The sequence below is a fragment of the Sciurus vulgaris genome, assembly GCF_902686455.1.
Source record: "Sciurus vulgaris genome assembly, chromosome: 1".
Taxonomy (NCBI): domain Eukaryota; kingdom Metazoa; phylum Chordata; class Mammalia; order Rodentia; family Sciuridae; genus Sciurus; species Sciurus vulgaris.
This window is the reverse complement of record NC_136461.1, coordinates 161,966,307-161,989,996: the sequence shown is the minus strand read 5'-3', so window position 1 is coordinate 161,989,996 and position 23,690 is coordinate 161,966,307. Positions and strand designations below refer to the sequence as shown.

The 23,690-nt window shown below is 35.8% G+C and overlaps 1 protein-coding gene and 1 pseudogene across 2 annotated transcripts in view; one reads left to right on the top strand and one right to left on the bottom strand.

Moving 5' to 3' along the window:
• CPNE3 (copine 3) overlaps positions 1–23,416 on the bottom strand; it is a 46,538-nt gene extending 23,122 nt beyond the window's left edge. Inside the window, exons 1-6 of the mRNA XM_079143801.1 lie at positions 23,292–23,416; positions 9,993–10,132; positions 9,548–9,727; positions 8,116–8,190; positions 6,064–6,135; positions 1,015–1,098 (exon numbers count right to left, since the gene is read on the bottom strand). Coding sequence (XP_078999927.1) covers positions 1,015–1,098; positions 6,064–6,135; positions 8,116–8,190; positions 9,548–9,727; positions 9,993–10,124 — 543 coding nt within the window. The 5' untranslated portion in view covers positions 10,125–10,132; positions 23,292–23,416. The remainder of the gene's footprint in view (positions 1–1,014; positions 1,099–6,063; positions 6,136–8,115; positions 8,191–9,547; positions 9,728–9,992; positions 10,133–23,291) is intronic.
• LOC306663588 (elongin-C-like) lies at positions 10,150–17,020 on the top strand (annotated as a pseudogene). The gene is made up of 2 exons: positions 10,150–16,041; positions 16,176–17,020. The product of its transcript is annotated as an elongin-C-like (transcript).
• Positions 23,417–23,690: the final 274 nt, after the last annotated feature.

The following is a 23,690-nucleotide window of genomic DNA, read 5'->3' as shown; positions in this document are numbered from 1 at the left end:
AAGGAATGCTTGCTAATGTAGGTAAAAAAATAAAAATTTCAGAAAAATAAAATCATTATTTTATAGTTCCTGATATAATTGATTCAAGCTAAGATCATTGATGGATCCTAAAACCACTGGATAAAATGTGAGAGACTAGGCAATTCATCCAGATCCAAAGTATCACACCACACACAACCTATTAATTACAAAGGGGAAAAATGGAACTTAATGGTGGCAAAATCTCATGGTTGCTAGTTTAACCAAGTAGGCAAGCTATGAGATCCCTGATGATGCAAAGGAAGGTACACATAAAGTGTTCTTGAGAGAAATGTTTGATCTGGATCTAGCTGTGAGGAAACAGAAGAATCCAGCATGTTGGACAATTTGGTTTTAATTATTCATGAGATTCAATGGCATGAAGGTACAGAGAAATAAACAAAAAGTCTAATACTGGGAACATAATAGTCAAATGCAAAACATTAGTCTTCACTGGATCCTGGATAAAACAAAATAACATCAAACATGTGGGATAACTGGGGAAATATGAGTATGAAGGGTATATTGAATGGTGTTACTATTTCAATGTTAATCTAAGGCATGGTGGTGCAGAATGCCTGGATTCTTGAGAAGTGCCTGCACCAGCATTTAACAGTGAAGAATCATGCTGTATACAGACTACATTAGGATGGTTTTGCAAAAGAGAAATATATTTGTATATAAGTGTATATGCATGCATGCATGTGAGAGAGAAAGAATACAAGTGTGTGCAGGTTAGACCAGCTGGTAAGGGGTACAGAGGAACACATTTAGTGTTCTTCAAAGGGTTTAAGTTTTTTCAAAATAGAAATAATTAAGCATGGCAGCAATGCTTCATTAAAATAAAAAATAAGTGAGCATATTAACCTTGTATCTCTAGCTGCAAAAAATCTGAACTCAAATTAATATTTCTATTAATATATAATTTTTTTTAAATTGAGATTACTACAATTTCTAAGAACACTTTCAGTCTACTTTTTAGATTCAGATCTTTACCTCTGTTCGATGAACCATCAGCCAGTTTCCATCAGATGTCTGCTTGTGAAACTCCAGGTATGGGTCTGATTTTCCAAATAGATCCTATATTTAAGCAAACAAACAACATTCATTCTTCTCTGAAATCATGTATTTCACCACTCTATACAAGCTAGCAACCACCAGAATCTAACTTCAAAATATAGATGTATTGGTTGTAAACACAAATCCATCACCTTTCTCAATAATTAATTTACCTGCTGAAGGCTACTAGAGAGAATTATTAAGGTATTTGTAATAAATGCTCATAATCCTGTGTATCATACCCTTACTTCTCAAAAACACATCAGTTTTAAAATGCTTTGATCAAATGGACCATACAATAGAGGTGTTTGGCTTGTTTTCAGCATTAACAGATTTCATTCACACAGCACTAAGTAGTTTCATACAAATGATATTCCCAAAATTGGCCATACCAATTCTATAAAAGGAAGCACAACTATTAGTGAAAAAACGAATTCAGAGGAATTAAATGATTTTCCCAAAATCACATATCTAATTAACTGGAGAATCTTGACTTTTTATTTCACTCTTCAATGTCCAATACTCTTTCACCAATTTTTTTCACCAATTCAGACTATTTTTATACACAAAGGGAACAAGGGTAGATACATGGAGTGTACAATAGAAATACTTCAAGGGCACAAATCATATCTTCTATTCCTTCTAAAATTCACCAAAGCACTCCTGTACAATGCTTAGGCATAGTGAGTGCTCAAAAGTTCCCTTATTTCCATGCTACACACACACACACACACACAAATTATGGAATTATGTACAAATCACTCACAGAGGTTAAACTTGTGGTGAGATCATAGATGACTTTCTCATATTTGTTTATTTTTGCTTTGAAATGTATATACTCCTTAGCATATATTACTTACTATTTTTGAAAATGAAAATGATAAGTAATATATCCAACAGATGACTGTCTAAAGAAAATATGGTATATATATATATATATATATATAATATATACACACACACACACACACACACATATATATACACACACACACACACATATATATACACAATGGAATATTACTCAGCTATAAATAAGAATGACTTTATGACATTTGTAAGTAAACAGATGAGTCTGGAGACTCATGCTAAGTGAAATAAACCAATCCTAAAAAGCTGAAGGGTGAATGTTTTTGCTGATATGTGGAAGCTTATCCACGATAAGGGGGGAGAGGGGAAGAATAGATATTTAGTGGATTAGACAAAAGGGAATGATGGGAAGGGAGGGGGTATGGGAAAAGGAAAGACAGAGGAATAAATCCAAAATAATTTTCTTATGTACAAATCACTCATAGAGTGAATCCATATATGAATACACCATAGTAAATCCCACTATTGTCTACATCCATAAGAATAAGATACTAATAGAATAAGATATATTCCATTCTTATATAATCATATCAAAATGAATTCTACCATCATGTATAACTAAAAAGAATCAATAAAAAAGAAAGAACACTTGTTAATTAATCTTTTAGTAATATATAAAAATGTGTCCCCGAAGAGTTTCTTATCTTGAAATTAACCTCAGTATTAAGAATTAAGAAAATATTATTTCCCTTCTAAGTACAAAGTTTAATGTCAAGAAAATAAATACGTAGTAGAGTGAAAAATACAAACAAAGACTATGCAGAACTTTAGCCTTATCTCTAAGAAAAATCTTAAGTAAATGACATAAGCCTCTCTGTGCCTCTCATTTTCTAAAACTAATAACAATTCTACATAGATAAGTTAACTTTTCAAAAACACATTAACATGCTCTGCATGACTTATCTTTAAAATAATCCTACGGGAAAGGCAGAAAATGCTTATTACCATTTTGAAGGTCAGAAACCAGACCTTGTCTGAAAGTTCATTAAATTGTCAGTATTAGTACTAAAGCAAGAGCTAAAAGTTCCTGCTCTGACCTCCAGGACGTATTAAGAGAAAAAACAAGGTGGAAGAATGCATATCTAGCATGCTACATTTATCTAAAGGCAGCAGGTGGCAAATATGAATACAAACACAAATACAAATATGTAAGTATATACGCACATAAATAGCTATACATATATATGTACAAATGAATGTGTGTACAAATACATGTACATACACAAAAAATTTTTAGATTTTTTATAAGACTAAAGGATTAGGTCATAAGATACAAGTTTTATTTTTATATATTTATTTATTTTACTCACTTTTGTATCAGGGATGGAACCCAGGGGTGCTCAACCACTGAGCCAAATCCCAAGCCCTTTTGTAAATTTTTGTTTTATTTTGAGACAAGGTCTTGCTAAGTTGCTGAGGCTGGTTTTGAATTTTCTATCCTTCTTCCTCAGGCTCCCAAGCTGCTGGGATTACAAGGAAGCAAGCGTGACCACACCCAACATGTACCACCATGCCTGTCTAAGTTTTTAAAAATTATTACAACAGGGAAGAAACATAAAACAGGATAGGACAGACAGGAAAAGAAGATAAGTTTCTCAGACAGACCTTCTTTTGTAGATTCTGTTTTGGAACTATATAAGTCTTTTATATGATTTTTAAATCAATATGTATATTATATTTAAAAAAATTTTTTGGGGGTACAATGGATTGAGTCCAAGGATGTTTAACTACTGAGCCACATCTAGCCCTTTTTTTAATTTTTTATTTTAAGACAGGGTCTTACTAGATTGCTTACAGCCTAACTAAGTTGCTGAGGCTGAATTTAAAACTGTGATTCTCCTGCCTCAGATTCTAGACACTGGAATTGCAGGCATGTGCCACCACAATGGGCTCAAAAGAGATTTTTAAAATGCAATTCCTATCCTATCTTTCACCCTGCACAAAACTCAACACAAAGTGGATCAAGGACCTAGGTATTAGACTGAAGACCCTACGTCTACTAAAAGAAAATGTAGGCTCAAATCTCCATCATGTCAGCTTAAGTCTCAGCAAGATTCCTAAAGTAGAAGTGAAATCAAGAATCAATAAATGGGATGTAAAAAGCTTCTTCATAGCAAACAATCAAGAATGTGAAGAGAGAGCCTACAGAAAGGGAGAAAATCTTTGCCACTTGCACCTCAGATACAGCATTAATCTCCAGGATATTAAAAGAACTCAAAAACTTTACATCAAAAAAAAAAAAAAAAAACAAATAGCCCTATCAATAAACGGGCTGAGGAACTGAACAGACACTTCACAGAAGAAGAAACACAAATGGTCAACAACTATATGAAAAAATGTTCAATATCATAGCAATTAGAGAAATGCAAGTTAATTACATTACACTGAGATTTCATATCACTCCAGTCAGAATGAAAATTATCAAGAATACAAGTAACAATAAATGTTGGTGAGGATGTGGGGACTAAGGTACACTCACTCATACAATGCTGGTGGGACAGCAAATTGGTACATCCACTCTGGAAAGCAGTCTGGAGACTAAGAAAACTGGGAATGGAACCACCATTTGACCCAGTTATCCCACTCCTTGGTTTATACCCAAAGAATTTTAAATCATCATTCTACAGTGACGCAGCCACATCAATGTTTATAGCAGTTCAATATATAATAGCTAAACTATGGAGTCAACTTAGGTGTCCTTCAACAGATGAATGGATAAAGAAACTGTGGTATATACACACAGTGGAATATAAGAAATAAGAATGGAATTATAGCACAGTTAATGGATGGAACTGGAATCTATCATGCTAAGTGAAAAAAGCCAATTCCAAAAAAAACAAAGGCCAAATATTCTCTCTGACATGTGGATGCTAACACACAATAAGGGCAGGGAGAAGGAAGAATAGAAGTTAATTGAATTAGACACAGGGTAATGAAGGGAAGGGAGTGGGGAGGGGAATAGGAAAGAGAATGAATCAAATATAACTTTCCTATGTTCATATATGAATACACAACCAGTATAACTCCACATCATATACAACCACATGAATGGGAATTTATACTCCATTTATGTACGATGTCAAAATATATTCTACTGTCATGAATATCTAAAAAGAACAAATTTTTTAAAAAAGGGAATGATTTATAGATTAAAAACAACCTAAGAGACATTTTGAACAATTACATTTTTTAAAGGGTTTTTAGAGATACACCAAAATAGAGTGGGCCTGGCAGTACACACCTATAATCCCAGCTATTCAGGAGTCTGAGACAGGAGGATCACAAGTTCAAAATTGGCCTGGGTGATTTAGTAAGATCCTGTCAACATAATACAAAAAGGAATGGGGATGTAGCTCAATGGTAAGCACTTGCCTAGCATATATAAGGTCATGAATTTGATCCTCAGTACCACAAAAAAAAAAAAAAAATTATATATATATACACACACACACCAAAAATATTTACATAGGCAAAACAAAACAGTTAATGAGTTATAATTTTTAAAGATGGGTTATAGGGATATGAAATTTTTAAAAATACTATTCTATTTTTGTATGTATTTAAATTTTTCCCAAAGAAAAGAAAAAAGTCCCGGGCAAGTAGCCTGTTTTCAAACTAAACTGTAAATGTAAATGATGAAGAATATTAACTAGATTATAGAATTAAGTATAAAAATTGCTCAAAGAATGATTATAATCCATGCTATAAACAATATTACTGTGCTATTATGTACAGGTACTCATCGTTCATTAAAAAATGATGCTTGAATGCAAAAAGAAAAACTGACTTGTAATTAATAAAGCAAAGGCTCTTTATTTTTTCCCGGAAAGTAATCCAACTACTCTAATGACTTTAAAAGTAACGTTAACATTTACCTTCAACTCTTCCTTTGATCTACACTAATTCTTTGATTATACCTACTTTAAAAAGGTAAGGTGAAATAGGTTCTGTTTAAACACACATACACACACACACACACACAGAATTTGTAAGTAACTAAAACCCTACATTATGCTCAAATGATGGAGTTGAAATTAAACACATGATTTTCTTAAAAAGAAATCAACGTGACGTGAAAACATGGCTTCCTTGTTGAAATCTGCATGATCTACCTACCTTGTTATCCAGTTTTCTGGCTTCCATTTCAAACAAGACCACTCTATTATCCTTTATTTCTTCTGCTGAAATCTATAAGTAGATAAGGCAAGTGAAAGAAAATATGTTTAGGGATTTTGATACACTCATGAACCAAGTACTTTTTAATCTAATGACATATAAAGCCTATACCAATAAAAATGAATTCTAAAATGTCTAATAAGAAAATGGTACCAATAAGAAACATTTACCATTAATTCTTTTATGTGTGCTATAAATATCTTTTGCAAATATGCCAACGCTGCATTATGCAACTTCTTTAAGTGTGTTTTCCTATTCCATAGAAAAGAATGAAAGCCCTGAAAGATCGAAGGCTACCCTCTGCACAAACTCACTAGAGCTCCCAAACATTGAGAATCCAAGTAAATCACACACAGAAAACTCTATGAATTGAACTATCAGATGAGTGGTTTTCGGTTTTTTGTTTTGCTTTGTTTTGTTTTCCCCAGCACTGGGGATCAAACATAGGAAGTTTCTCACAATAAGTAAGTGCTCTAACACAAAGATACATCCCCAATCCCAGATCAGTGTTTTTCATCAAGTGTAACTAAAGTCCTATTCTACTTAAAAATAAATTCCAATGGGCTAGGGACTCAGTTCAGTGGTAGAGCGCGTGTCTAACTAACATGACCAAGCCCTGGGTTCAATCCCCAGCACCGTACACACAAAACAACAGTGGCTACCATGTCCCAAGAGTAATCAACTAACTAACTACTGAATATGTTCTCTGCTCTACAAAGGCAATACCCGCAACAGTCTGAACATTATATCCTTGGAAATCTAACCCAGAGCCAAACAGCTACTCAGAAAAATGTATTTGATGACTACAATAACCCTGAAACTCTCTTACAGAGCTAGGCTTTCATTCTCAGAGAGCTACAGTTAGAAATCTATTGCTCCAGGCAATGGTTAGTTAGAAAATAAAATACTTAAAAGCATGTTGTTATATAACTGAAAATCTAAAATATGATAAACCATATATTTATTTGCTCAGGGACAGTAATGAACAATGGAAAATCTGGGTAGGAGGATGGGTAGCAGAGTGCAAGAACAAAAAGCAATAGTACACAGTTTATAGGTTCAATTTATAATATAATATTTGTAATGAAATACACCATGGAAAGTTTCTATATGCTGTAATGGTTAATCTGAACTGAGAGACTCCTAGGAAACATCTAGGATTAACAGACTTCTAGGTATGTCTATGAGGATGTTTCCAGAGATGACTGGCATGTAGGGCATCAAACTACAGGGGCAAGACCCACCCTGAATGAGGATAGCACTATCCAATAAACTGGGGGCCTGGATAGAAAAGTAGACAGAAGGAAGAAGTCATGGACACAAGTTCCATTCTTCTTGAGCAGGTGCATCTATTACTGCTTCCATCTCCTATGGACAATAGACTCCAGCTCCTTCAGTCTTCCAAGGTGGACTCTCACCAGAGATTCTCCAGAGAGTTCCCAAGCCTTCAGTCTTGGACTAGGGCTGCATCATTGGTCCCCTTGTTCTGAGGATCAAGTTTCTTGGACTGAGCAGTTACTAGTTCCTCCAGCTGTCTGGTGTGCAGATAGCAGCTGCAGGATTATTTAGCTTCTGATCATGTAAGCCAATCTAAAAAATTCCCTTTTATAATTACACATACACATAACCTGTTGGTTTTATTTCTCTAGAGAATCCTAATACACATGTTGAAAGAACCTTCCTTTATAAAAAGTCAAGTTGATCCATGCAGATTAATAGTTTCTAACTTGGAAATTGACTCTTTCATGGAACAGGAACAAGTTTCACCAAAATGTTCCTGACCTCTATGGGCAACTTAAAAAACTAAAAGAAGGGATTCCTACACTGACTTTTTCTCCTTTTTTGGCACAACACACTTTCCATTTGTGATAACTATAAGGCAGGGGCAGATGTAAGATCAAATGACAAAGTATGGCTGAAGAATATTTGTCTGATATATATAATTACAGCATGTTCTATTATGCTAAATATTTTGAGACAAAATATCTTTACCGTAATGCTCCCTTTCCCAGCAGGTCTGCCATTTTTAAGTACCAGTGGTCGAGTTAGCTTCTTACTGGAAACAATCTGTTAAAATCAGAAATAACATAAAGAGCTATTTCACTTTAAACTGAAGAATTAAAAAAAAAAAAAAAAGAATGAGCATAAAGCTCACAGAGAGTCATTTGAAATGGAAACATAAGTCCATTCCTTAAAGATTTAGAGATTTTTATAAAGAGATTTAAAATGCATCTACACATTTAAAACCTACTGGAAAAGATTTCCAGAGACCCTACTCTGGCAAGATATAATCTCCCCACTCACAGATTCTTTATTAATTTCTAAACTTCTTCCTTGTAATAGAAAAAGAAGGCCAGATTTTCATCTCCTACACAGATCACTGAGCTGAAACCCCTCTAGGTATAAGGTGGTCTCAGAACACTCAATAAATGGGATTCAATTTTTCAACTGATGCACAATTTTGATAGTTAACTTCCACAAAATGTCATTTTGCTTAACATAATATATGCCTAGGTACTTCCCAACTGATATATCTCTAAAATTCACCAGAATTTTTAGCTACACTGTGTTTTTTATCCAAAATAAATATTTCTTTAATTCTTTTTAATACTTTTCGTGAATTTTATAAAATTGATCAATTCCACATTGCCCTTGAGACATAGGGCATGATCTTCCAATAAGCCAACCCTGAAAATTAACTCATGAAAAACAAATTTGAATGATAAATTCGCTCATTGAAAAAGAAATGATGCCTCCCTCCTGATGCCTCCCATGTTTATACAAACAGGCATGATCTCTCCTGAGAAACCAGACTGAGCTAGGGTGAAACACCAGCATCTCTGCCGTGACCAGCTCATCATGTAGCAGGAGGACAGATAATAAGGCAACTACGATAAATGCAGTGAGAAGCAATGGAAAGAGGCAAAGCGAACTTAAGGTGGGCATTAAACTAGTCAGGGGGCCAGGGAAATTTTATGGAGAAAATGAGGTTAAAATGAGGTGGAGGGAGAACAAGCCAGGTAAAAGCGTGTTTTGAGGCATCCAGGCCAAGAGGCACCAGTCATACTAATCAGAACACCAGGGAGTTAATGTTACTTCAATAGGCTCCATGACTCAAATATAATAAAATTATATGGAACTCTGCAGTAACTATAGCATCTATTTATTGAAATGCCAAATGAAGCACCCCTAACTCAAAAGAATGAACAGGCTTTGCCAGAAATGCATGGTCCTTGCCCTTATTAAAAACAAGATACATCCTATAATGTTCAAGTCAACCATATCAATATATGAATTCAGTCTTTAAAATGACTACATGCTTTTCAACTTTAAAAATTAAACTAATGAACACTCATCGAAAACATCCAATTCCCCAGTGAAAATGAAGACAAAGCAGATCAGCTGCTAAGCTACTTATACTCACTTGTCCAAGGGTACATTCACATTCTCCTAAGAAGTCGTCATCACTCAGTTCAATGGTTTTGTTGTCGATGTCATAAATCCCAAATTTCAATTTCTGAACCACTTCGAAGTAGTAATCAATAATAAATGTCTTAGAAAATTTGGGGTTTAAGCAATTCTTAATCCTTTCTGTGCGCTCAACCTATACCCACCCCCCAAACAAAACAAAACAAAGTGTCTTCAGATCAAAGGTTTTAACATCTTTGCTTACTAAACATAATTATAGACATGAAAACTAAAGGAAGTTTCTTCATGTATATGAAGAATTCCACAATCAATACAAGTTTGTCCAAGAAAATAATATTAACAGATGAGATGGCTCTATTATTTTTAACTTCTTAAATAAACTCTTCACATTGTCAAAAATGAGATTCAGTTTTCTTTTCATCTAAAGCATTTAATATTACCTCATACCACTGTTGACCACTTGTATTCAAAAATAACACACATAAAGGGTCTGATTTTGACGCTACATCTTTATCCAAGAGATTGTCACAGGAAACATTCAGCTCCACCTTCGTGACACATTGGGCAGCCATCTCCCGAGCTGTGAGAAAACCAGTGTGATAAAAAAGTAAATTAAATAGAGTCTTGAAGAAGCAAACACATTCCTAACGGAATTTGCTGAGAACTGACAGAATGCGCTCAGAATGAGCATACTAGAATGGGATTGTTACGTGAGCCTCCTGATGATTTGGGTGTCTATTAGCTCATCTCAGTGATATTGCTTTATTCTTCTGCTGAAACAAAACTTGTTTATGACAGTAAAATGTACTTTTTAATATGACAATTAATATACATTAATCTTCTTTTCACCTTGCTAGACATTCCACCATCCTGAAAAAGTTCAAGCATAATCTTGATTTTTGACTTAAATGTAAATATTACTATAAAACAAAACATTAGGGCTGGGAATATAGCTCAGTTGGTAGAGTACCTGCCTTGCATGCACAAGGCCCTGGGTTCAGTCCCCAGCACCACAAAAAAAAAAAAAAAAAAAAAAAAAAAAGAAAAACATTAAACTACAACCTTGACTTTACTTTTATTGGCTTATTTAACAAAATTCTGAATGGGATATATTTTCAAAGAATTTTGTCAAAGACCCAAACCTGGGGAAAGAAAAACCCAAATTAACCCTTTCTCTCCATTTTACCCACAGCTCCACATATTTTGCAGCCATGGGTCTCAATCTTGACTGCTTATTGGTATCACCTGGCAGAACTTACAGTTACTGATATCACAAAGAAGTTTAACTGGTTTAGGGTGCAACTTGGCCATCAGCTTCTTAGATTATTCTAATATGCACATGAGGTTGGCAGACCTCTGTTCTACAAAGAGCATCCAGCAAATTGGTGTGATGCACCTTCTCTCATGATTTGCTAAGAAATCCCAGAGTTAGCCTAAATTCCACATACTCCTTCCCCAACTGCCAATCAATACATGATGCAGTATTTCATCCCAGGGAATGAAAGGGACTGCAGGTGTCACCATGAAGAGGAACCAGGCATTGCATTCCCTAGATGGATGCTGGCTGTCCACTTTGCCAGCTGTGTAAAGTGGGATTCACAGTGAAAGTTCTGGAGATGAAAGGGTGTCTCCTTTCCTAGAACTGCTGGCAAATACCCTAGAATGTACAGTGCTCAATGCCCTTTGACCTATACTTTGAGATCTAGCTGAACTTCTAGAAAAACAGGAATAAATCTATTTATCATCTTGTTGTATTTAAACACAGCAGTAGCACTCGGTATGGTAGTACACATCTGTAATCCTAGCTACTTGGGAGGCTGAGGCAGGAGGATTGCAAGTTCAAGGTCAGTCTAGGCAACTTAGCGAGACGTCTCAAAGTAAAAAGGGCTGGGGATTTAGCTCAGTGTTAAAGTGTTCCTGATTCCATTCCCAGGACAAAAAAAAAAAAAAAAAATACACACACACACACACACACACACACGCATATAAATAATACACACGGCAGTAGCATTTCTGTGTTACATAAAATGCCTAATCAAATACAAAAATGTAAAGATTACTACTATGAGTCATTTGACAATGTTAAAAAATAACTCATTTCTTGAAATCTCTTTAGTCTAACAGGCTCTCTAAAACCAGTACCAATACTCATTATGACAAAAAAATTAATATCATTAAAATTCCAAAATTAATGGAGATTGAGAATAATATGGTTGGTTCTAGTGGTACCTGGAAATTTGTTTTAAAAGCAATGCTATATGCATATACCTTCACCTTGGGAGAGAATTATTCCTTAATGAATGGCAAAATTCCCCTGAATCCCCAATTTGCCTCATAAACCCCCTACCCAGGGATACCTGTATAAAACTAAAACTTCTATGTCCTTTTATAAAGCCGAGTGTTTTGGTTTGGTTTGGTTTAGTTTTTTGCCATTATAATATAAATCAAAATGGCTAAATGCAAATATATAGTAGTGACAATATGTGCAAAAGCTATTAATGGCAAGGAAAAGTCAAAGAAGCAGTCAGAGGAGAATTAACAGTGTGGATGAGACATTACCTAGGTTTTGAAGGATTCAATTTGAGTTGGTGAAATGTTAGCACACAGGCAGGAAAGAGCAGGACACTCAAAGGCACAGTGAAGTTACCTCACCATGTGTCACAGAAGTGAGCTATGTGGAGAAAGGCAGAACAGGGCAGGTAGACATGCCCTGTGAGCCAGCCTGAAGGACTAGGTGTGTGGGTAATGGGATACTATTACAAATGTACAAACCAGAGATAATAGGATGAAATCCCTCATTTAAAATGTCACTTGTCAATTTTTTTCTAATTCTACTTGTTTGAGAATACTCAAACATGATATGACTCTAACATTATGCATAAAAGGTCTTTGTGTCAAGCAATAAACAAGAGATGAAATTCAGTATAAAAACCAGCATGTCTTTTTATCATCCAATTCAGATTAGTTATTTCTTTTTTTGAAACACATATAAATAATATTAGAGGGCATTTGTATGAATAGTGTTAATATAGCAATCATTCCCATTTACCTTGATTTATCAAAAAATTAAAGTATGGAGCTCAGTGTTGTGGTACACGCCTATAATCCCAGCAGCCTGGGAGGCTGAGGTAGGAGGACTACAAGTTCAGAGTCAGCCCCAGTAACTTAGCAAGGCCTTGAGCAACTTAAAGAACCTGTCTCAAAATAAAAAATGAAAAAGAAAAAAAAGGAAAAAAAAAAAAAGGGCTGTAGATGTGGTTCAGTGGTTAAGTGCACTGGAGTTCAATACCTGGTCCAAAAAAAAAAAAAAATCGAAGTTCTGAAAACATAACAAGAGACAAGAAACTTATAGGAAATTAGAAAAAAACATAAGACACAAAAAAGACAATACAATTCATCTGAAGCTATCGTCATCCATGAAGCTCTAACATATTGACAGTGAGTTCTCATTCACAAACCTACATCCTCCAGACCTGCCCCTATGTGTAATTTTACCTTTTCCTTTTTTTATATAGCTACTATATTCAGCCCTGAAATCAGACTGCCTGAGCTCTTATCTGGATTGCACCACTTCTACCACTTGATGTGTGACGTTAGCAAGACCTTTAGTCTTTATCCTCTGGGTTTCTCAAGTACAAAATAAAAATAACTGTCCCTACCTCAAAGGATTGTTAAAAAGTCTGAAATAGGTTAATATATTTAAACAGTATCTAGTACATTTCCTAATTTTGTTACTCTAGTACTACCTGCTTCTGGGGCCTAATCCTCTCATCTTTCCCATGTTTCATATTTTTTATTATTCCATTCCATGATGATTTTCCTGATTATTCCAACCCACACCAAGTTGATCCTTTGAATTCCTGCTGCATTAAAAGTAACATTTTACCACAGTAAGAAAAAGATCAAATTTAGAGTAATGCATACTTGAGTTGAATCCTACATCTGGTGCTAGCTTAGTAACCATATATAAGTCACTTCAACTTCCTGGGCCTAGATTTTCTCATTAGTAAAAACTGAATACAGTCAGGAAACTTCTAAATCTGGCATATGCCAAACGTCTTGCTTTTCCTTTCTAATGCAGAATCTGTGGAATGTTAGTTGTATGATTTTTTCTCTTTTGCATAAGGTAGTTTAGAGTCTTGTAAGTCGGTTTGTACCCTGTGGAATGAGCAAGGATCACTGAGGATCCTAAGTTTCTAAGAATGCGGAAAACTCAACAGAGAATGTAAATAATTCTGTGCAAAGTCAGTGTCACAACAGAGGCACAACATATTAGCAGAACATTATGTTTTTCCCTCAAAATGCTTGTACAAAAGTTACAACATGCCAGGCACAGCAGATTATTTAGCAAATTGCTGACAGCAACATTACTGCACTGTTGCCAGGAAGCAAATTCCTTTTATTAGCAGCATTACCCCCATGAAAATGACTCTGATTGCAGTCCCTTTTATCTAGAAACCCATTATGACTGAATGGCAAATGGAAGAGATTATATAAGCACTCAGGTCTGGAACCTCATAATAGCAACATTCATAAAGATGCTCTTTTCCTTTCTAGTAATTATCTAGTACTGACAAATTTTTTAAAAGATCAAGAGGATTTCTCATCTATAAATTGTGATGGAAGAATATAAAATAAATGTTTTATATACCTCTAAGTATGGAAAATAGATGATTTTACTGGAATAAATGACTACGTAGAAGTATGTATGAACAAATAAAAAATGATTCTATGAATTTCACTCATAGGAAAAGAGGATGAGCCAGGCACAGTGGCATGCACCATCATCTCGATATTTCAGGAGGCTGAAGTAGGAGAATTGCAAGTTGAGGTCAGCCTCTCAAAATAAAATTTAAAAAGTGACTGGGTTGGAGTGCAGTAGTAAAGTGTCCCTGGGTTCAATCCCCAGTACTATGAGAAAAATTAAAAATCAATAGAATGACAAGACAAAAAAACCTAAGAAGTCACTAGGACTAGACAACAGTTTTCCTACTATTCTGAAGAAGGGTTTGGTTGAAACAACTCTTCTTAAATGCAAATAACCCCCAGAAATACTAATAACTTTCTGAATCAATATTATAACACAGATCACTCATAGGAATTGAAAATTAAGATATTTGAAGTAGAATCCAATATGTAAAATTTAAGGGATATGATCACCTTCACACCCTGGCTGAAAGTCTTATCTGCTTCTTCATTTCCCATTCCCTCTTAAACTTACTATTTCCATTCAATAAGAATGTCATGGAGATTCTGCCTGTTATAGTCCCAAATCTCTCTAAATATGCAGGTACAGAACATTCCCTAAACCCATTGCCACAGTGCTACTTCATGTCTTCCTATAGCTCACCTGCCGACTAGAATAGTCTCCTAATGGGTATCCCACTGCCATCCTCCCTCCATTCACACCATGATTTTACCACTACTGATTAAAAAACAAAAAATCTTTACTGGCTTCCATGGTCTACCAGAATCCAACAAACTAAGCCAGAATTCAGGACTCAGCCCACATAAGTCTTCAGTCTATTTGAGTAGCTTCCTCTGCACTTCGAGATCCACTTCAAATTTCCAAATTATACTTTCTCTACAAAGTTGATGCTGATATTCAAATAAAGAGTAGAGGTGGGAGTGAGAGGAAAGGTGAAATTTGGAAAGAGAGTAAATAATTTCATGCATTTGGATAGTTTTTCTTTCTACAATTTTCAAAGTGCTTCCAAATAATATATTCTCTCTGAAAATTACAAAACAAAAAGAAACTGGTTTGGGTGAATAAGGATTACCATTCGTATCTCATTGCTATGACTATAATGTTAAGCAATCAAATATCTGAATTAATCACCCTGGAGTTTGTTGATCATTTTTAGCTCCTTGTTAATTTTCAAAACAATGCAATAGTGTCTAGTAGGAAAAAAATATATATATGTTCTTTCAAAAAGTTTAAATTGGGGTAACTATTGATAATTCCAAATAAACTGAGTTAGAGAGAAGATCCAGTCATTCTTGATACTACTCCATGATACCATGGTGTGGCTGCCACCAGGGTTATTTTTATATGTTTATTTGTATTTTTAAAAATTGAGGTCAAAAGAAAGACCATGATAAAGCAGAAAAAAAAAAAAAAGTTTAAATTGGGGGTGGGGGAGAAGGGGCCGTGGCAGTATGAGGGACCTGGCTGCAGTGGCTGCAGTGACTCAGGGGTGATGAAAAACTACTGAAGTTCCTGTGGAAACAAAGTAGAATTTTATAAAAACAATGGATGGAGAGGAGAAAAACCTATGATGGCTGTGAAGGCCCTGATGCCATGTACGTCAAACTAATGTCTTCAGATGCGCATGAATTTGTTGTAAAAAGAGAACCTGCACTAGCATCAGGAACAATAAAAGTCATGGTGAGTGGTCCAGGTCAGTTTGCTGAAAATGAACCAATAAGGTCAATTGTAGAGAGACCCCTTCACATATGCCATCAAAAATACACATGTGGGCTGGGGTTGTGGCTCAGTGGTAGAGCACTTGCCTAGCATGCATGAGGCACTGGGTTTGATCTCCAGCACCACATTAAAAATAAATAAATAAAGGTATTGTATTCATCGACAACTAAAAGTATTTTTTTTTTGAAAAGTACACATGTATTTTACCTACAAGGTCTGCTATACTAAGAATTCCACCAAATTACCAATTGCACCTGAAATTGCACTGGAGTTGGTGATGGCTGTGAACTTCTTAGATTGCTAAATAAAATAAGTTATAATAAAAATAATAAAATTGTTTTCAGTATTTAATACCTATAGTTCAGTTAGTAATTTTTTTCATATATAGCATGTTACGTATATGCAATTGAACTACAAAGTTAATTGCCAAGCAGATTATTTTATGGTTTGCTTTATTTTTTCTCTTTGTATAGCAATCAGAGTTGAAATTTCTTTGCATCATCAACAAATTAAGGACATTTTCATAAACTGAGAAATAATGCCAAAATAAAAGTTTAAATTACTCAAGATTGCCAAGCTAATGAGTGGCAACACTAAGGCAAGAACCCGGTTTTATTTCCCTTCATGCCAAAATGCTTTCAGGGCACTAAAACCTCTAATTAGTATTTACTTAGTATAATAGCAATATTCTTTAATTGATTCCTTTATGGCTTGTTAATCTATCAAATGTAATATTTAGCCTGATACAAATTAATAATAAAGTAGGATCTTAAAAATTACAAGGTTAATATTCAGGCTATAATTATTAATATTTGTCTTAAAATATAACCAGAATAACAGTAGTTTGCCAAAAAGTATAAGAATTGAAATGGTTTATATTTACATTACAGCAGCTCCTTTCAAGGTAGACTATCAGCTTGTAAATTACTTAGGTTTAAGAGAGCACTTTCTCCTTGCTGGGCTGTTTCCACACAAACAGGTCTATCATGCAGGTACAGCTAGACCATCTGAGAGAAGCAACATTTATTCTCAAAAATATACTGCACTAAGAATGCATGCCAATAATTGGCTATGAAATTAGAGGCAAAATAAATATTTTTAAAAAGAGAGGATTATTAAAGTAATGATGTATATACAAGGAAAGGTAAGACTGGTGTGCCTTTAAAATTTTTCCTGAGGTAGGGGACTGAACCCAGAATCTAGCACCTTATCGATCACTAAGCAACATCCCCAGCTTTGCTTTTATTAATTTCTTTTAAAAATCAGATATAAATTTTATTAGATGTAACTTTAGGCTACTTAATATTATTTAGCCATTTTCTTATTTAAGTGAAAATAATATCTACACTGAAGAATAAATGGGATAAAATATACAGTGATTAGCTCATGTTTGCTACATATTGGACTTAATAAATAGCAGCTATTCTTCTGTATTGTTTTTCTTACATTTACAATAGCAGAAAGGAAAAAATAAAGTTAAACCTACTATGCAAAAAAGCCTGTAAAGTCTAAAAAAGCAAATGCTATCACTGCTTTAAAAAATATATATATATTGCACTTAATAACAAGTACCACATATAGCTCAACAGCAGAGTGCTCGATTACCAGTACTGAGTTCATTTCCCAGCACCAAAATAAATAAATAACCAACCATACTCAGAGTAAAAGTCTTACATTAAAAGAAATTAAACTGAACCTGTCTTTTATTTAGTAGAAAGTGATGCCAAGAGTGTGTGTCTCTTTGTTTTTTAACCTTGCAAAGAGATACAGGAAATGGGAATGAAGAAAGTGGTCAAGCATAAAAGCATATAAAACAAAGAAAAGGACATGTTTTCTTTAGACCTGAAAAAGGGGCAAACAGAAAGGATCATAGAATTAGAAGTGAAAAAAACTGGACTCTTGTTCTTTCAGACACACCATGATGGTGGTCATGTTGGCAAGGGCTGAAACTTCCCTGGGTCTTATTTTTCTTCAACTATTAAATCTGAGTTGAGTCATTCTCTTTAGGTAAATAATTTCTAAAGTCTTTTCTAACTAATGATCCATAACACTAATTTAATTACAGTGAATATGGAACTTGTTTAGGAAGTGACACTGAAAAGGACTGAAAAATGAATAGAAAATATGAAATATTTATAAGAACCAAAAGGAAAATGGGAGGAAAAGAATAAAGTTTTCCAAACCTAACCTCCACCTCCTACTATCAACAAAGCTGTATATGAAAACAATATATCTAGATACTTCCCACTGGTTAGTTACCTTTGCTTGAAATTATGATTAAATTCTCAGATGACTTGAAAAAACAATGCAGTTCAGCAAACTTAACTTTGAGCCCAGTCTATTAGATGCAGAGTAATAAGGAAGTGAGTTTTACTACCCTCCATAGCATCTCACATTATTAAGCTCTCAGCATATGACAGCAATAGATATCATATTTGGGATATCATTTTAAAAAGAAGAATTTTCAGGATTTGGGGTTGGGCTCAGTTGTGGAATTTGTGTTAGCATGTGTAAAGCCCTGGATTTAATCCCCAGCACTGCCCAGTCTCCAAAAAATGTTTACAGATTCATAAACTATCATAAGTAAAATCTCAATACTGATATCATAGCTGACACTTTGACACATAGAATTGGGGAAGGCAGGAGTTAAAGCAAAAACGTCCAGACTGGGACATTTTTATTTAAAATCAAAAGGACAGTTTTATCTTGTTCTTATTGCTTCATAGTTTAAAACTAAGGTCTCTTCCTTAATCTATCTATAAAATTCTAAAGATATATTATGCTATTCCATGATTTATAGCTGGCTACGGAGTTCAGTTAATATGTTTCGTGTTATACTACTTTCCTAATCCCTTGGCCACATTTTAGAAATGTCACTGATTATATTTCCAAGCCAATCAAAGGAACCCTTCATCATAGGTTCTCCCAAGTGTTGAACCTGTTATCAGAATTTCTCATGTGTACTACCTAGTCTCCACTGTGTTAACTCTAAATGCATGCTTTCCAAAATTTGGCTCCTTTTCTTCTCTTTCCTGGGCATGTGTAACATTTAACTGGAAAAGAAGCATTTCACATTTTGCCACTATGAGCTCCTCTGTAGTTTAAGGTGTAGAACGATATTAAAAAAATTCTTCAGTTTAAAACTGCAACAACATCTACCTTGATTCTCAAAATTTGTAGGGATGGGGATGTTTATAGTAAAAGCAAGTGCCGAACATACACAATATCCTGGGTTTAATCCCCAGCACCAATAAATAAATGAATAAATAATTAAATATTGCAAATTAAGCAAAGACTGTTGATGTTTATAAGTTTTCTGATTTCAAAAATACCGACTTCATGATTGCTTACCTCATATATCTCAGTTGTTTTTAATTTTTTGGCAAACACTTTTATATTTCCCCATAATAACAGCACTATTCATTCATTCAGCACTCATGCAACAAATAGTTATAGATCATCTTCTATGTGACAGGCACTATTAGAAAGTGCTAGGGAACAACAATGAACAAAACAAGACAAATGGGTTAGGAGTGTAACTAGTGATAGAGCATTTACCTAGCATGTGCAATGCCCTGGATTTGAAGCCCAGTACTGCAAAATGAAAAAGGAAAAAACAAAAACATACAAGCATTCTTGCCCTCATGAGGTTATACTATAGAGAGACAATTAACAAACATATAAAATAAATAGAACGTGAGGTGGGTATGAGTGCTAGGAGAAAAATAAATCAGGAAAAGGAAAGAGCAAGAAGTACAGAAGGTAGGGTACAATTTTAGATATTTGACAATACCATAAGGACATATTTGTTTTGATTTTCACTTCTTAAAAAAAAAAAAAATTCTGATACCTAAACAGATGGTAGTATGGACCACAAGTTTCTTTACATTTGTGGATATCTATTTTAACATGCACTGATTATCACCTTACAGTCTAGAGGAATGGTGAAACACAAGCTTCAAAATACTGAAGTAGTCTGATGACACTGAATTGCAGCTACATTGTGCTGCTTTGGTAATTTGTACAGGATTTAGATGTAACTTACCCATTTGGTAAGAGGACATTTCAAAATAATTTGCTGAAACAATTGTGAGATATTTCCTTTCATTTTTTTCAAAAGGAAACTGTATATGCTATCTGCCTAACACATATGGGGAAATCTGACCATCACACTGACTAATTTTGATGTCTTTTTAAAATTTATAATTGCATTCTGCTAAGTTAATGTACATTAATAGAATGAACAGCCCTTCCAAAAGAATCAGGAGGCTGAGACAAGAGGGTCAAGAGTTCAAAGTCAGCCTCAGCAAAAGTGACGTGCTAACTCAGTGAGATCCTGTTTCTAAATAAAACATAAAATAGGGCTGGGGATGTGGCTCTGCGGTTAAGTGCCCCTGAGTTCAGGACCCAGTACCCTCTCCCATAAAAAAAGAATCCTAGTATCATCCTATTCCCAAACTTCTTCAAATACATTTAAACCAGCATAATAGCCTAAATGTAGTTATCAAAATCTTATCAAAATGTACATAACTGCTTTTGATTATGATTATCGGAAACAAGTAATGTTGTTAAATAAAACCTATGATATGTAGTAATCTAAACCTCCTTTCCGGCTATTCTTTGAACACATCTGCCTAATTTGTTTGGATTTTAACCTAGTCAACCATTCTTGTAAGATAAATAAGAACATGGGGGAAAACACTGGTGAGAAGGAAGGTAAACTGCCGGGTGAAAGTAGTGGTAAGCATACAATATGAATGCCCTAGCTTGGCCTGCTCAAGCTTGCTGAGCAGTACTACCAATGAAACTGTTATTGATTCTTACTAAAAGATTCACCTGAATGATCATACCTTGATGAGCAGTGGTGGCTCACTATAACTCTTTGAAGGTCAAAACATCATGTGATCATTTTTCACATTGAATATTAACTTTTTTAGTTTTGCTCACAGGCATACTTTCTAACACAATAAGAACTGATGAAAAATATTGGAAAAGAGAAAGACTCTAACAATAGTAGAAGAAAACCCAGCAAGGGCAATGAAAAAGAAAGAGGGCAAGGAAAGCTTTGTGTAAACATATACCAAAAATTGACAGAAGCTGGAATACAGTATGAACTGGGATTCTGAGTAGGTAACTATAAGGAAATATTGAGTAGTAATAGAATTGTAAAAAGTATTAATAAAATTTATTTATTTATTTTGCAGTACTGGGAATCAAACCCAGGGCTTCTGGCATGTTATGTAAGAGCTATGCCATCGAACAACATTCCCAGTTCAATAAAATACATTAAAATGTGTAATTCTTAGGTGGTCTTATAGCAGGGTACAGTGGTGCACTCCTGTAATCCCAGCAATTTGGGAGGCTGAGAGAAGAGGACCACAAGTTCGAGGCCAACCTCAGCAATTTAGCAAGACTCTCAGCAACTTAGTGTGACTTTGTTTCAGTAAAGAAAAAAATAAATAGGAATGGGGATGTAGATTAGTGGTAAGGCAACCCCAGATTCAAAAGAAAACAGATGTTCACAGTTATAGGTAAATTTAGGAGAGGTGTCCAGTCATTATGATATCCTTAGAAGCAAAGAATCCCTTTGTTTTCCCCATCCTAGAACTTCCTCTTCCTCAGGGACTAGACTGCACATTTTGTTGTGGGGTTTGTGCCATGTAACTTTTAATTTGAGAAGACCAGAAATTCAATTCTACTTCAAATCCAGAAAGTTACAGCATGGTGCAGTCCTGGAGAATTGCTTCTAAATTTTTTCGGTCCAGAGTAGAATAGATTTTTGCAGTTGCTTTTAAAAAAATTCTCACAAAGACAAAAGTGTTCCTGAATGCCACACATTAATGTCTGAGATATCTATTGGTGTCACTATAATTGCTATCACGTATGTCATCAGTTCTCAGTTCCCTTTTCTTTTTGCACATTTTTCTGTTTTCCCCTACCTGTGCTCTTGACCTGTATAAGTTGTGTTTGGCTCTGGTTGGCAACACTCAGAGCTGGAATTTGCTAAGCCCAATTAATGACAACTGCAGTATGAACTAAGTATGTAAAGCTTACTGCTATGTGTCAGGTACTTTGCCACATGTTTTACAAATATGATTTTATTTAATCCTCATAACAACTATGTGACATAGCAGTATTACCTGTATTTTACAAATACAGAAACAGGCCCTGCAAGGTTAAGTATGCTGCCCTGGGTCAGACAACCAAAAAACCTCAAAGCATAAATTTGAAACCTTGATATCTCTGTTATCCCAAACAATAATGTTCTATTACATTGTCATAATACTTGAGCCCTAAGATCTTACAGACCTGAATCCTAATCCTAATGTTACCTCTTACCACTTGTGTGATTGATTAAATTATTCAATCAGTTTCCTTGAGTATGAAACACAATAATAATACCGCTTAAGTTTGTGGTTGTGACCATTAAATGAGCTAACATAAATTTTGCCTAGAAAGTTGTAGGACGCTGTAATCAATAACAGCTACATTTAACCCCACTCTTCCCTCTATTTGATTATCTGTTACAAAGGCAGTCACGAAAAGATATTAGTAAGGAGAACCAAAATTGTAGATAATCATCAAGTGCATCAAGTGTAACATTAATAGTCAATTTGCTCGGTCAAGTTTCTGGCACTGCAAAATAAAAGCAACTGCACTTCCTCCACGCCCCTTGTATAGTGAACCCAAAGCAACGAAAGAATTTTGGAAGTGTTACTGGAACATGAACTGCTAAGATATTCCTCACGTTGTTCTTACTTTATGCTCTGAAATCAGTAGTCACCTTTTCCCACTTCACCTGGCAGCTTCTACTTAGCTACTCTGAAGCAATCTGTTTCACCACAAATGTGGTTTGGTAATCCCATCCCTCTTCCCGGGGGGCGGTGCAGTGGATTTCGGGGCATGTTACCCTAGTCTGGGCTACAGGCCCGACTCTCCCTTCCCCTGAGAGGCTGGCGGATCCTGGGCACCGCCCGCCCAGGTGCGCGAGCTCCAGGCCCAGGCGGCGCCTCGCGGCACTGAGCTGAACCTCTAGCCCAGGCTCCTCCGGGAGGCTCTGGCCAGCCCCGGGTCTCATAAGGCCGCCAAACTTGCATGCAGTGGTTCGGGCGCCCTCAGCACACTCTGCAAATCTCTGACCGCGGGAAGCCCAGGGCGAACTTCAAGAGAGAGGGCCGAGCGGGCCCACGGCAGCGCCGAGCCTGCGGGCCCAATTCTTTGGTCCAGGTCCAGGTCTATCCTCCCCCGAAAAGCTGGTGGGTTGCGGGGACCCGCCACACCGGCCTCAGAGCAGCCAGAGGCCCGCACTCACATTCCAGTCTTGGGGATGAAAGTCAGGCGAAGGTGGAAACCAGGCTGACAGCGTCCGCAAGGATGCAGAGGCCGCCCGGGATTTACAGGAACCTGGGGCCGAACGGGCCGCGGGGCGGGGCGGGGCGGGGCGGGGCGGGACGTGTCTAAATTACGCCCCGCCCACTAGAAGTCTCACACACACCCTCCCCCCACCCCCAGGCCACCGGAGGCCTGACTTGCCCACCCCGCTTTCTTTTTAAGTTTACTTATTTTTTTTAATTTGTTCTGTTTAGTTTACTCTGAGCTGCAGATCTGCTCGCCTTCTGTAGGCTGAGATTCCAAGGCCGCTTAGGTTGTCCCTTGCTTACCAAAACCCGAAGCTGACTTGTGCAGGCATTAAAATAAGTTGCTGCACCAA